At 40.2% G+C, this 13,858-nt stretch overlaps 1 protein-coding gene across 2 annotated transcripts in view; it reads right to left on the bottom strand.

Moving 5' to 3' along the window:
• Positions 1-13,858, bottom strand: part of Ylpm1 (YLP motif containing 1) — a 76,988-nt gene that overhangs the window by 14,603 nt on the left and 48,527 nt on the right. For both annotated transcript variants that reach the window (XM_021202732.2, XM_029540536.1), the window contains 6 exons: positions 12,635-12,789; positions 7,437-7,499; positions 7,052-7,171; positions 6,423-6,599; positions 6,263-6,346; positions 5,930-6,013 (listed from right to left, as the gene is read on the bottom strand). In XM_021202732.2, the coding sequence (XP_021058391.1) occupies positions 5,930-6,013; positions 6,263-6,346; positions 6,423-6,599; positions 7,052-7,171; positions 7,437-7,499; positions 12,635-12,789 (683 nt within the window). The remainder of the gene's footprint in view (positions 1-5,929; positions 6,014-6,262; positions 6,347-6,422; positions 6,600-7,051; positions 7,172-7,436; positions 7,500-12,634; positions 12,790-13,858) is intronic.

Here is a 13,858-nt window from a genome sequence, read left to right as displayed (position 1 = left end):
GTAGTGAACCGAGAACACATAATTCATGTAGCATTCCTGCTAAGGTTTTGTTTTTACACGTCTATTTGTTCATTCATTCACTGACTTCACTTATGTCTGTATGTGTGAATATACACATGTGCCACTGCCCTGGTGCACAGCAGGTCAGAGAGCAATCTGTAGGAGTTATTCCCCTCTATGATGTCATCCATTTAGCCATCTCCCAAGACCTTCTGCTATTTAACTTAAACTTAAAGTAGTGGAATTAAAAGTGTGTGGCCGGGCGTGGTGGCGCAGGCCTTTAATCCCAGCACTCGGTAGGCAGAGGCAGGAGGATTTCTGAGTTCGAGGCCAGCCTGGTCTACAAAGTGAGTTCCAGGACAGCCAGGGCTATACAGAGAAACCCTGTCTCGAAAAACCAAAAAGAGTGTGTGAGGCCTTATTTTCGAAGTCAAGGTTTCTCACTGAACCTGGAACTCACCAATTTGGTTAGACCAGTTACCCAATGAGGCCCAGGGAGCTCTCTTATCTCCCCCTTCAAAATGCTGGGATTACAGGCAAAGGTTAATGCACCCAGTTTTTATATGAGGTTGGGAATCAAACTCAAGGCAAGCAATTTACTGAATAAGCCATTTTTCTTATCATAAAAGTGCTACAAAGGCTGGGCATGGTGGTGCATGCCTTCTCTGTGAATTCAAGGCCAGCTTCATCTATGAAGGAGTTCCAGGACAGCCAGGACACACAATGCTTCATCCTATCACCACCAAAAAGAGGTTTTATAGAGTACATCATCAGGACAGGAGATGAATATAGACTATTTTAAATTTAAGTCAAGTGCTGTTCCTAGCTCTGTTCCCCCACAAGTCATCAGCATGCAATTGGGCAGATCCTGAGAGGAGATCAAAGCAGGAACCGTCAGGAGGGTATGTGTGTGTTTAAACCTTTGTGGGTATATTAGAGAGGGTGTACATCATTAGGCAGGGCCAGTGTGCTGGGGGTGCATCATTTACATAGAGAGGAATTCCAGATTCCAGGTGCTTGCTGGATATGACCATATAAGGAGAGGAAATTTAACCTAGGTACAGACTCTGTGATCTCCTCTGGTGGGTCAAAGAAGGGGGCCAGGACTATGCACCTGAGACATGCACGCTGGGGACAGTGGGCGAGTGGTCCTACTCCTGCAGATCTCAGGATGAGATTCCCGGGGTTTGGACACACCTCAACCCCACTCTTGCTCCGGACCAGTTCCTCCTGGTGCCATGGCACCCTGGCCCCACATCTCTCTCCCTCTTTTTATAAAGGGGCAGTATCATCATAGATATTGGTATCCATTGTGGGAGGTTCTGGTACTGGACCAGAATGAAATGGTTCTGGTAATGTTGCTTATCTGTTGCTGTACGAATTGAATAAGGCAGGGGCCCAGGACAAAGAGGGTCTCAGTAACTAGGATGGGGTCAAGCAATTAAAAGCAACTTTCCTCCCCCAGTACAACACAAGTCCCTCGTTTTCTCCTCCGCCGGGGTCGGGGGTTGGGATGGCGTGTCCTCTGTCTCCTCCTTCCCTGACCCGGCAGTGAGATGCAGGCCCTCTTCTTGGTTGGTGGGGTGATATCAGACATTTCTGGCTGGGACCCAGATAGGCTTCCGTTAGTCCTTTTGTTCTGAAAACACACAAACTTTTAAAGGTAATGTTGTAGGGACATTTTTGTATTAACACATGTATGGAATGTGCAGTGTGCACAAATCAGCTAATGATGATTCTCAGCTTTATGTTTGAGCAGGTAAAAGGCAACTGTCAGTTTGGACTGAGTAACCAAACTGTAATGTAAGTCTTCATCCGTATGAGGTATGATGGATGGGTCCGTGCCATATGAGAGGATGACATGTAATCTTAAGCAGCCAGGAAGGTTCATTGGCTTCTGCAGACATTCACATCTCAGCTAGTCTTGTGCGCTGCTCCCGTGGAAGGAGTCAGCAATTGTGCCACCTGTCTTGTTGAGTTTTGGATCTCTTTTTTTCAAGTCCGAAGTCAAGATTTTTAGGTCTTCTGGTCAAATCTAATCTTAATTAACTTTGAAGGAATCCACAGTTTTTTGCTTCCTGTTGAAACAAGAACAAAACTTCTTCCCCAGTACACACATTTCCGGACTTCCATTCTGAGGTTCACACATCCTTAATGTATATAGGATGATTCAATGCAGCAGTCCTTTCTAAAACCCAGTGCTCTCCCCCCAAGTAGCTGTGCTACCTGTCTTACTGACTTTTTTAAAATTTTAAGTCAATAAAGCATTATTTAATCTATCTCTGGAAGACCTTATATCACCCTTGTGTTGTTTGAGCATTTCCTTTCAAGTGTGGTCAGATCTTTCCACAAATTGCTTGAGCTGTAGTATTATCCAAAATCTAAAATGAAACACATCCATCTACCAGATTTCATTTCTTTGGGTGCCTTTAGGGTTATTTTCAGTAGGTAATGAAGCTTGACTATAAATAACAAAGTTAATTTTTAATCATCTGGAATAAGTTTCACAGTTTTTTAATGCAAAACAACTCTTTCTGCATGTTGAAAGTCAGTAATTAAGAAATTCTGGAACAGCTAAACTATGGAAATAGCATATAGCTCTAAATATTAGACTGAAGCCTATGGCCTTTGAATTACTTTACATTTATTTCCTAACTTATGGCCTGCCATTCCTGATTTATTGGCATCTGTGTAAAAGGTAGCAGCTTTAGAAATTGGTGTCCCTCTGACTAAAGAAGAATCCAGTTAGTTCTTTTTTTTTTTTTAAAGATTTATTTATTTTTATTTATATGAGTACATTGCAGCTGTCTTTAGACACACACCAGAAGAGAGCATCAGACCCATCACAGATGGTTGAGAGCCACCATGTGGTTGCTGGGAATTGAACTCAGGACCTCTGGAAGAGCAGTCAGTGCTCTTAACCATGGAGCCATCTCTCCAGCCCCAGTTAGTTCTTTTTTAAGTTGCTTGCTTTTGGAGTATTTGTTATTAATTTCTTCCAAAATGTTATTGCAAGCCCTTTGCCAGTCTTTACTGATTACTCATAACTAGGCAATCTCAGCATTAGGATAAGGCACTACATCTCTGTGAAGTCTATTTTTGTTAATTGACTAAGTCCAATTCTTTCTTTTTTAAAAATTTTATTAGATTCTACTAGCTACCTAATTTAATGAATGAAAGATTAGCTGTAACCCAAAGGAAAACATTGGTTTTCCCATTGTGTTTTTCAATAAATGTCCCCTGCCCCAAATTTTATTTATTGAGTGCTCTGCTGCATATACATCCACATGCCAGAAGAGGGCATCAGATCCCATTACAAATGACTGTGAGCCACCAAGTGGTTGTAGGGAATTTAACTCAAGAACCTCTGGAAGAGCAGCAGTGCTCTTAATCACTGAGCCATCTCACCAGCCCCTCTTCTTCTTTTAAATAATTAATTTAGAAACCCTTTTAATATAGGGTTTTAATTTTTTTACTGCTTACTTGCTAAAAACACCCATTCTAAGATATTATCTTCTTTATGTATAAGAATCACTGTGGGAGAATGCGTAGTAGGCAGAATAACTAAAGCACTATTCAGCTGGGATCCAAGCGATCCTCATGTGCTTCCTTCCTGTAATGTCTCCACCAGAGCCAATTCTACTTCAGTCTCAGCCGATAATGTTCTTGGACTATTAATCATCTTGTAAGGTTTGAAATAAATTACTTAGCTTTTGGTAGTTAATCCAATAGTGAGCTGCAGCTGGTTAATATCTCCCAGCAGTATTTGAAAGTCACTGAGTGTTTATAAACAATCTCTTTTACTCTGTAACTTCCGTGGTTTGATTTCTCAAAGACCTATCCTATATCCTGGACAATTTACAGAACTCCCTTCCTGTATTTCTTAAGTAACAATCTACAATCCGCAACAATGCAATATTCCTTTTTATTTCATCAAACATTTTCTTTAAGGTATCTACATCTGAATCAGCCAATAAGAGTCACCCATATAATGAATGACTAATACCTTTGGAAATGTAAACAGCACTGGCTTAGTACTTTATCCTTGATAGTGGTGGGTTTTATACCAGTAAGATTAGCTCGCCCAACATTTTTTTTCTCCCATGGAGGAACCATTGACGCTATTAAGAAAAAACAAACAAAAACAAACGTTTCCCATAAAGGGAACTTTAATACCGAGTTATTCCCAATATTACGGAAAAACCAAAAAACATTTCAACAAAAATAAACACGTGGGTTCTGTCCAATCGGCCTGGAGGATTTATCCCAGGTTTGCCAATGGTCCTGGCAGATTTTTTTTCTCCCATTTCCTCTGAGCCTTACATTCCTGCTTCATCCTTCATCCCCTCCCCTTTACCATCGCCTCCGCAGTCCTCTCTCCTCCCCTCCAGGGGTGGCAGGAGTGGTCTGGCAGGGGTCTGCTGGCAGGGGTGGGTTCTTGAGAGCTGCATTCTGTCTCAGACTTGAAGAGCACACTGAGGTGCGCCTGATGGTTATATCCTGCTGGTTGGGGTGCCCTGTTGGGCTCCCGTGGAGAAAATTCCCTCTTTAAGGTGGCAATCTGACATTGGAGGAGGAATCCAGCCCAGGTTGGGTGGAAATTAACCAGAATTGCCTGGATCTCCAGATCCACAGCAGGAGGGAGGGGTAGATTGGGTGGGGCCAAAGGCCAAGATTGAGGAAGCAATCAGGTGGGTTTTTTAATTTTGTTTTTGTCCCTCCCCACCCCTCCCACCCCTCCCCGAATCTCCTAGTTTCCCATGACATAGAAAGTTTTGAAACACTGAGAGAGAAGCTTCACAGGGGATTCCCCAAAGTCCCAGCTGTGAGTTAGTCCTGCAAATTTTAGAGAAACTGAGGACATTCCTAATGACATTACTAGTCAATGTATAACAGGGCTTTTTCTTTTTTGTTTTGTTTTCAAGAATAATAAAAAGATAGGGGGTTATCTGTCAGGGTTCAGACAGAGGGCTGGAAGTGGGTGGGTGGTCTTGGCCAGAGGATATCAACTGCCACTTCCCTGTGTCTGATCCCTCAGGACAGAGCAAACTGAAAGAGAGAGAGAGAGAGAGAGAGAGAGAGAGAGAGAGAGAGAGAGAGAGAGAGAGAAGAAGAAGAAGAAGAAGAAGAAGAAGAAGAAGAAGAANAGAGAGAGAGAGAGAGAGAGAAGAAGAAGAAGAAGAAGAAGAAGAAGAAGAAGAAGAAGAAGAAGAAGAAGAAGAAGAAGAAGAAGAAGAAGAAATAATAAACTAGCCCTAGACAAGGAGGTGTGAGATCAAATGGGCAGATTGATGCTGCCACTGGGGGGGGGGGGAATGTGTGTGTGTGATCGATCTGCTCAAGGACTGAATCAAAGAGGTGCCTAGGGGGTATGGCCTGGGGGAAGAGAAGGTTAAGTAAATAAAAACACAAAAAATTTAATTTAATTTATAGTATCATATCAATGTTAACTTTTTTTTTCTTTTTGGCTTTTTGAGACAGGTCTATAAGCCCTGGCTGTCCTAGAACTCATTTTGCAGACCAGGCTGGCCTTGAACTCACTCAGATCTGTCAGCCTTTGGGGGAGTAAAAGTGTGTGCCATCAGCCCAGCTAATGCTTACCTTTATAAATTTTATAATTAAATGGATTTTCTAGAGAATGTCCTTGTTCTTAGAAGATGGCCATCAACAACATATTCCTGAGTGATGGGTTATGAGGTTTTTCAACTCAATTCTCATATGTTTGTATAGTAATGGTATGAAATAATGTTACTAAGTATTTATAAGGTATTTAATAAAATAATGTAGGGAAATATTAACACCTGAATTGGTTGAGATTATTAAAAGGTATGTAAGTACTCGTGTTACGTGTAACTTTTCTGGAAGTTTCAGATTTTCACAGTGAAGAATGTGCTGCTCATCTGCACTTTCTGAGGCAGAGCATACTTACTTCTTCAATTGCAGCATCTTGTAGCAGGGAACGGATGTCTAGACGCATCATGTGACGAGGTGCAGCTTCCCAATGTTCAGCCATCTATTGAGATGTTCAGAACAAGTTAACGCAGACAACTAATCCAGTAAAGACTAAGGAAAGCACCAAGCGAAGCACAATTAACACTGTAACTTTAACGGACTAGCTAAGAAGAGCTAGGCATCCCTTTCCACTTACAAGGCATTAAAGCACGCAGAAAGATTTCTGAGCTAAGTAAGACTTAGACAGTACTACTAGTGCTGAAAGAGTGAAGTCTGGGGTTCTCCAGCATACCATGTTTCTAAATATCACCTTGTTTATTTCTTTAAGTTTTCTTCCATGAATATTTCTCTTGCCACAAGTCTGGTTATCAGCACTCATTTCAGCCAAATACACCTAAATGAAAATGTGTAACAATTAGACCAAGAAAAACAAAATTCACACTAAAAGTGCTTCAAAGTCAAGACTATACCTCAAAACCCTTGGTTTTTGCTGCACTCCAAAACTGATCAAAATGTCTAACTCTGTCATTGATAGCATCCAGAATAATGAAAGGGAAAAAGCCGTCATCTAGAGTCTTTTTGAAAGTTTTGAACATGCTGGTGCGATAAGTCTCCTCCATGTCAGCTTCATATTCATACTCCATTACCTAAGATCCCACAGATAAAAGGAGGTTAGAAGGAGTAAGGAATCAGACGTAGCCTGGCTTAACTGAAACAGATGACTCTGCCCCCTTTTTCTTCCCACCTAAGCTCCAAAGTTTGTGTCCAGAAGACAAGGAAATTCTCATCCTCAAAAACAAACAAACAAACAAAAACACCCCAATAAACCAACCCAGTGCAAGCTAGGCATGGCAGTGCACACCTTGAATCTAAGTAGGTGAGGCAGATCTTGTGAGTTCAAAGTCAACTTGATCTACCTGACAAGTTCCAGGTCAGCCAGGGCTACATAGGTAAATACCCAGCCTCAAAAACAAAAACAAACAAACCATAAACAAACCCTGCCTCACACAAACAAACAACCCAAACAACCGCTCCCCCATCTCTCCCTGAACACATCTTCCTTCACATCCCACTAACAGGTCTGGTAGGACCCACATACCTTCTTTTTTACTTTCTTTCCAGAATCTGGATCTTTTTCTTCTTTTTCTACTTCAGCGATGAAATAATCATCTAGACTTAAAACCCTGGGTGCAGGTCCTCCAAATTCTACTTCCTTATCCTAAGAATGTAACAATCAAGTTTTTTTTAAAAAAATTATGAACCAAATTGATGAACACTAAAGTTCCCACTTGTGGCTAAAATAAAAATTTCTGGTGGTTTCAAATCAATCAGAGGCAAAATTATTTGTTTAAATAGATGAAAAGCTTATAAGGCCACATGGGTGTCCATAAGTTATTACTGGGAGATACCTGAATGAATACAATACTACCCACTAACAAGCAACTCATTTTTTCCTTTTTCTTGAATTTCTCATCATTCCTCACCCGGATAAGTTTTGCAACATGTGTCTTTCCACTGCCAGGCAATCCTCTCATTATAACAACAATCTGAAACACAATGAAGGGGGTAAATTTTTTGTTTTCTGAGGGGTTGGGATATAGCTCGGTTGGCAAACTGCTTCCTATCATGCAGAAGACAATGAGCACCACCCCAACACTATGGCATCTGCCTGTATCCCTGGTTCTCAGAAGGCAGAGGAAGGAGGTCAATGACAAAGCTACTCTTGGCTCCACAGGGACGCTTGAGATGAGACTGCTATACTTGACACCTTGTCTCAGAACAGACAAAGCAAAATAGAACAGCACATAAATATGTATAATAAATTACTAAAAAAAATTACAACAGGTATCAGAAATATTACTCTGACATGAAAAAAAATGAAGACATCATACCACAGCTCATGGGATAAAACTAAACAAATATCTGAAGGGAACTTTTAGGTGTATATGTCTATCAGGAACTAAGAGATTTAGGGCCTGGAGCCACAGCTTAGCTGGGATCTCAGAGGTGCCAGCAAATTTAATCAGCATACACCTCCCTTCTTTTTAAAAACTCTCTTTAAAATACGTTTCTATGAATGTGGGAAATTGCTCTGCAGGTAAGAGCACTGGTGGCTTCCAGCACCCACCTGGTGGCTCACAACTGGCAGGCTACTAACTAGTCCCAGGAGATCCAACATCCTCTTCTAACCTCTGTAGGCACCAGGTACACACATGGTATGCAAACTCACATGCAGACAACTCATCACACAAAATCAAATTAATCTTTTAAAAATTAAGAAAAACAATGTAACATTGGAAACCTATTTTTCTACCTAACACAATGAAAGAACAAACTAAAACTAACCAAACAGAAGCAAGAGAACAAAGATTAGAACAAATACTAATAAAATAGAGAAAAGTCAGTAGAACTTTATAGTTTGGATATGGTTTGTGTTTTCCTCAACAGTATAGAGCCGGCAGAATACAGATAATGGAGCTTTTATCAGGTGGGGGGATTAGTGGGAAGTTAATTAGGTCATTGCAGGTAATTCTTAAGGGAGCCTGGATAGCGTCCTAGACAGTGGAATGTTACACATGGTAAACCTGATCTGTGAGTGTCTCCAGCTCCTCTTTCATCAGAGCTTTCCCCCTCTCTCACACACACTCCCTCCATGATATATACACTATGTTTTGATGCAAACAAATGGCCCTGACCACAGCCAAGGAAATCCTGAGGCTGCACTCAAGCTCCTATACCACGGGGTGAATAACCATATTTTCCTTATAAAGAACCTAGTCTCAGGTATTAGAGCTAAAAAGCAAAAACATGCCGCATACACAAACACACCCAAATCTATAAATTTAAAAGCTGGTTCTCTGAGAAACAAGACAAAAAAATAGCGAAATTGATTTACCTAGATTAAGTAAGAAAAAAGACTTAAATTACTATAATAAAAAACGGAGATGTCACTACAAATATTAAAGAAATATAAAGAAATTATAAAGGAATAGATACATATAAGTGTGTGCTAACCAAGAAGATAACTTAGATCAAACCAACTAATATCTACACTGATGTGAGTGACCAAACTTCCCTACAAAACAGACAAAACACGGGTACTGGGAGAGTTAAACAAGGGTTGGGGTCAAGCGTGGTAATGCACATCTGTAATCCAACGGGAGAGGCAGAGACAGAGGCAGGGGGATTCTGTGAAGTCGGTCTGGCTTACACAGTGAATTCTAGAACAACCAGGAATATATAGTGAGATCTGCCTAAAAACCAAGTAAGTGAATGAAAGCTGGCATTGGTGACACACAACTTGAATGCCAGCCTTTGAGAGGTAGGGACAGGAAGATCAGAAGTTCAACATCATAAAGTTATCCTTGACTACTTACAAGTTTGAGGCCAGCTTACTATACTCTGAGAAATTATCTGAAGAAATAACCAGGCAAAAACATTATAAGAAAGCTATGATATTATGAACTATTCAGCAACACAGAAAAAAGTTGCCATGAAAATCAAACTAATGCACTAAATTATGCCTATATACTAAAAAACAAAAATTATAGCATCATTTCAACTAATCTAAAAAAAAAAAAAGTCCAATAAAATCCTACAACCCTTTGTGACTAATGATATACAACAAAGTAGGAACAGGAGGCACTTCCTGAACTTGACAAAGTGCAGCCATAAAAATTCACAGCTGGGCTCATCAAGATGGCTCAGAGGGAAAGGCCTCCGAGCCTTAGTGTCTACATTTGATCCTTGGAACTCACACAGTGAACAGAACCAACTCCGGCAAGCTGTCCTGTGTGCTCCACACATTTGTGGTAGCACATGTGCCTCCCTACATATACAAATAATAAAACCCATAGCTAACAACATGCTCAATGGTAAGAGACTGAATGTTTTCTAAAACAAAAATAAGGCAAAGATGTCCACTTCAAAGATATCTACTCATTAAGGCACTGGAGGTGTCAGCTAGGGTAATTAGACAAACAAACAAACAAACAAAAAACCAAGCCACTGAACTCACAACAGAAAAAGTAAAATTACTTTGCAGAGGACATATTCTTTCATATGAAAAATTCTAAGAATTTGCTGAAAAGCTTTGGAAATGAAAAGTTCACCAATGTTACTGAGCACAAGATGAACACCTAAAAGGAACATGAAACATTTCTACATCTAAAATGAGTAAGTCAAAAATAAAGCCAGTTATATAAAAATAACTTTAACTGTAAATGGATTAAACAATCCAATCAAAGCCAGGTATGGTGGTATACACCTTTAATCCCAGCAACTGGGATGCAGAGGCAGACAGATCTCTTGAGTTTGAGGCCAGCCCAGTCTCTACAGTGAGTTCTAGGACAGCCAAGTATACATAGTGAGATTTTTATCTCAAACAAAACAAACCAACAACAAACAATATAATCAAAAGGTAGAAAACTAGGATGGTGGTATTGCTTAATGGCAGAGCACCTGCTCTGGGTTCAAACTCCAGCACTACCAAAAAGAAAAACAAGTAACAAAAAAGCCAACACAAACTACAACTCAGCTATGTGTTGTTTACAGGAAATACACTTCACACACACACACACACACACACACACACACACACACACACACAGAGTCCCCACAAACAGAAGTCTCTTGAGACAGGAAATACACTACACCTACATACCTACACACACACACACACACACACACACACACACACACACACACACACACAGTCTCCACAAACAGAAATCTTTGGAGATGGCTCAGTGAGTAAACTTCCTGCCAAGACTAACAGTTTGAGTTTGTTCCATGGGATCAACATGGTTGAAGCAGAGAAGCAACTCCCAAAGGCTGTCTGTCCTCTGACCTCCACTGTGTAGGGTGGCATAGTGCATGCACAGAAAATAAATGTAATTTAAAAAATACATTGAAAGCACAGGGATGGTAAAAGATATACACAAGTGTCATATTATCACTGGAGACATATTCTAAGGATCCCTAACAGATGCCTGCAATCATGGATAATATTCAAATCCTAGAATACCAAGATAATTAATCTGATAACTAAGACAACTACTAAGTGATCAGCAGGAGGGATGTGTGGATATGGCAAGGAACGACTCAACTGGAAGATGTCACCATGACACATATGATTTTAAATTTATCAATTATTTCTAGAATTTTTCTTTTTTTTTCTTTAAGTTAAAATGTCTTATTGCACAGACCAGGCTGACGTCAAACTCATGGATACTTGTCTGCCTCTGCCTCCTGAGTGCTAGGTTTAAAGGTATGTGTCACTACACTAAGTACCAATTTTAATATTTTAATTAAAATGATTGTATCATTACTGACTTCAGATAAGTGGATGTGCAGAAAGTACAACCATAGACAAGATGGTGGACTACTGTACCACAGGACCTATGGGATAGCTACAGATAAAAAGTAGGAAAAGAGAGGGCTGGAGGTACGGCTGGCTCAGCAGTTACAGCACTCGTTCTGGCAGAGATCTGGATGTGATTCTGAGCACCCACATAGCAGCTCACAACCATCTGTAATTCCAGTCCCGGGAATCTACTCCTTCTGACTCCTGTGGGCACCAGGCACACATAGTTCACATACACACACATACACACAAATAGGTAAAAATACTCATACAGGTTAACAAAAGAAAAAAACCTAGAAACAATGACCTATTTATCTATATATGTGGAATTCAAGTATCTGGCTGAAATCTTTATTATAAAATTATTCGATATAATAAAATTTCAAAATAAAAGTATATATGTGTATGTTTATATATGCCTATGTGTACATCTATCCATAACATGGCATATTCTCTCTCTCTCTCTCTCTCTCTCCCTCTCTCTCATATGTATATAAGATTATAGATAATAGAGCGAGTATATCAGGAGATTAAACCCAATTAAGTCTAATTTTCCCTCCTTTTGTTCCATATACCATTAAGTCCAATATACTTTTCCTCTTTTCAAAATGCAATTAATTGTGCTCAAAACCTAAAAAATATTTCCAACATTATTGGCTAATCTTCTTTAAGATTTTAAAGTATAGGCAATGTCTAAGATTACTTATTGATTTTGAATGCTATGAGGCTTTGAAGCCAGTATTTCTATGTTATAGAAAACTGAAGAAATCTACTAGACATTTAAAATAAGCAGGGGGGGGGAGGGAAGGAGGAGGGACTCACTCTTTCAGGCCGGCTCTTCCGGCCTGGCGGTTTCATGATTTTCTAGGATTTGAATATTATCCATGATTGCAGGCATCTGTTAGGGATCCTTAGAATATGTCTCCAGTGATAATATGACACTTGTGTATATATCTTTTACCATCCCTGTGCTTTCAATGTATTTTTTAAATTACATTTATTTTCTGTGCGTGCACTATGCCACCCTACGCAGTGGAGGTCAGAGGACAGACAGTCTTTGGGAGTTGCTTCTCTGCTTCAACCATGTTGATCCCATGGAACAAACTCAAACTGTTAGTCTTGGCAGGAAGTTTACTCACTGAGCCATCTCCAGAGAGGGAGGAAGAGAGGAGAAAGAGGAGAGAGAGGAGAGAGAGAGAGAGAGAGAGAGAGAGAGAGAGAGAGAGAGAGAGAGAGAGAGAGAGAGAGAGAGAGAGAGAGAGAGAGAGAGAGAGAGAGAGAGAGAGAGAAGGAATTAGTCAAGTTTCTAGGACTCACTCTTTCAGGCCGGCTCTCCCGGCCTGGCGGTTTCAGAATGTCATCCACATTTTTGGACTCCGGCTTCTTCTCAACCCGAGGAACTGGAGGTGTCTGGTGGCCCAGGGCAGGAGCTGGAAGGGGCATGCGCTCCTCTGGGTAAGTTCTTCGTTCTCCTAGAGTCACAATAAGTAGTTGAATAACATTATTATTTACACAGTAATTATTATAAAAGCCAATAACTTTTCTGTTCTCACCTTAATTACAATTCAGATCAGGTCTTATGAATTGAAGGTAACTTTTAAATTTAATTAATAACATAAATCTATTGTAATCAAGAAAATGAAAAGACTGGCCCATTTGAGGGAAATAAGAAGCAGAACAGATTGTTCTGTAAAATATTTAATTCACCTTTACTTATATTAAGTATAGAAACACATTCAGCAACAGGACATAAAGGAATATTTTACTGGATAAACCAAAGCATAACTGATACTGTATGGATTCTATGACTTTCACTTTATAGTTTAAGAGAGTCAGCGATTAGGAAAGCTTAATCCTTTTAATAGGTGACTAGTTTAAGTGCAACTCATGGTAATGCAGAGATTAAAAACAATTCAGTGTCCAACTGTAAGGGTCTGACACTTTATCAATCCCATGAAATGCCGTGGAGCCAGCAAGGGGTCTGAAGATGGTTAGATATACATGTGCAGCAGTTATTGAACAGAAGAAGAATGATAACGACAGCGCTGCTTAGGGTGGAAAGACAACTCGCTCGGCGTGCATGAGGCTCGGGATGTGAGACTCAGTGTAGCACAAAACTCAAGAAAACTCCTGGCTTCTATCCTTGATTATAACTTCATAAACAAGTATATGAGGGAAAATGAAAGAGGGCTGGAGTGAGGATTCAGCACCGAAGAGACTGGCTGTGCTTTCAGAGGACCAAAGGTCAATTCTCAGTCCCCATATGGTGGATCATAACTCCACTTCAAGGGGCGCCCTGGTCACTAATACAAATAAAAAATGTAACAGTAATTTTTAAGAAAAAAATGAGAGAAATGTGTGTTTCGGTATGGTGTGTGGTGGGATTAAGTAACTTTGTTTCTGTTTTTCAAAATTTCTTTACTAGTTTAAGAATTCAATTTTATGGGCTGGTGAGATGGCTCAGTGGGTAAGAGCACCCGACTGCTCTTCCAAAGGTCCGGAGTTCAAATCCCAGCAACCACATGGTGGCTCATAACCATC

Source organism: Mus pahari, chromosome 7 (assembly GCF_900095145.1).
Source record: "Mus pahari chromosome 7, PAHARI_EIJ_v1.1, whole genome shotgun sequence".
Classification (NCBI taxonomy): domain Eukaryota; kingdom Metazoa; phylum Chordata; class Mammalia; order Rodentia; family Muridae; genus Mus; species Mus pahari.
Note: the sequence above shows the minus strand (reverse complement) of the source record. Positions and strands in the feature narration are given on the sequence as shown.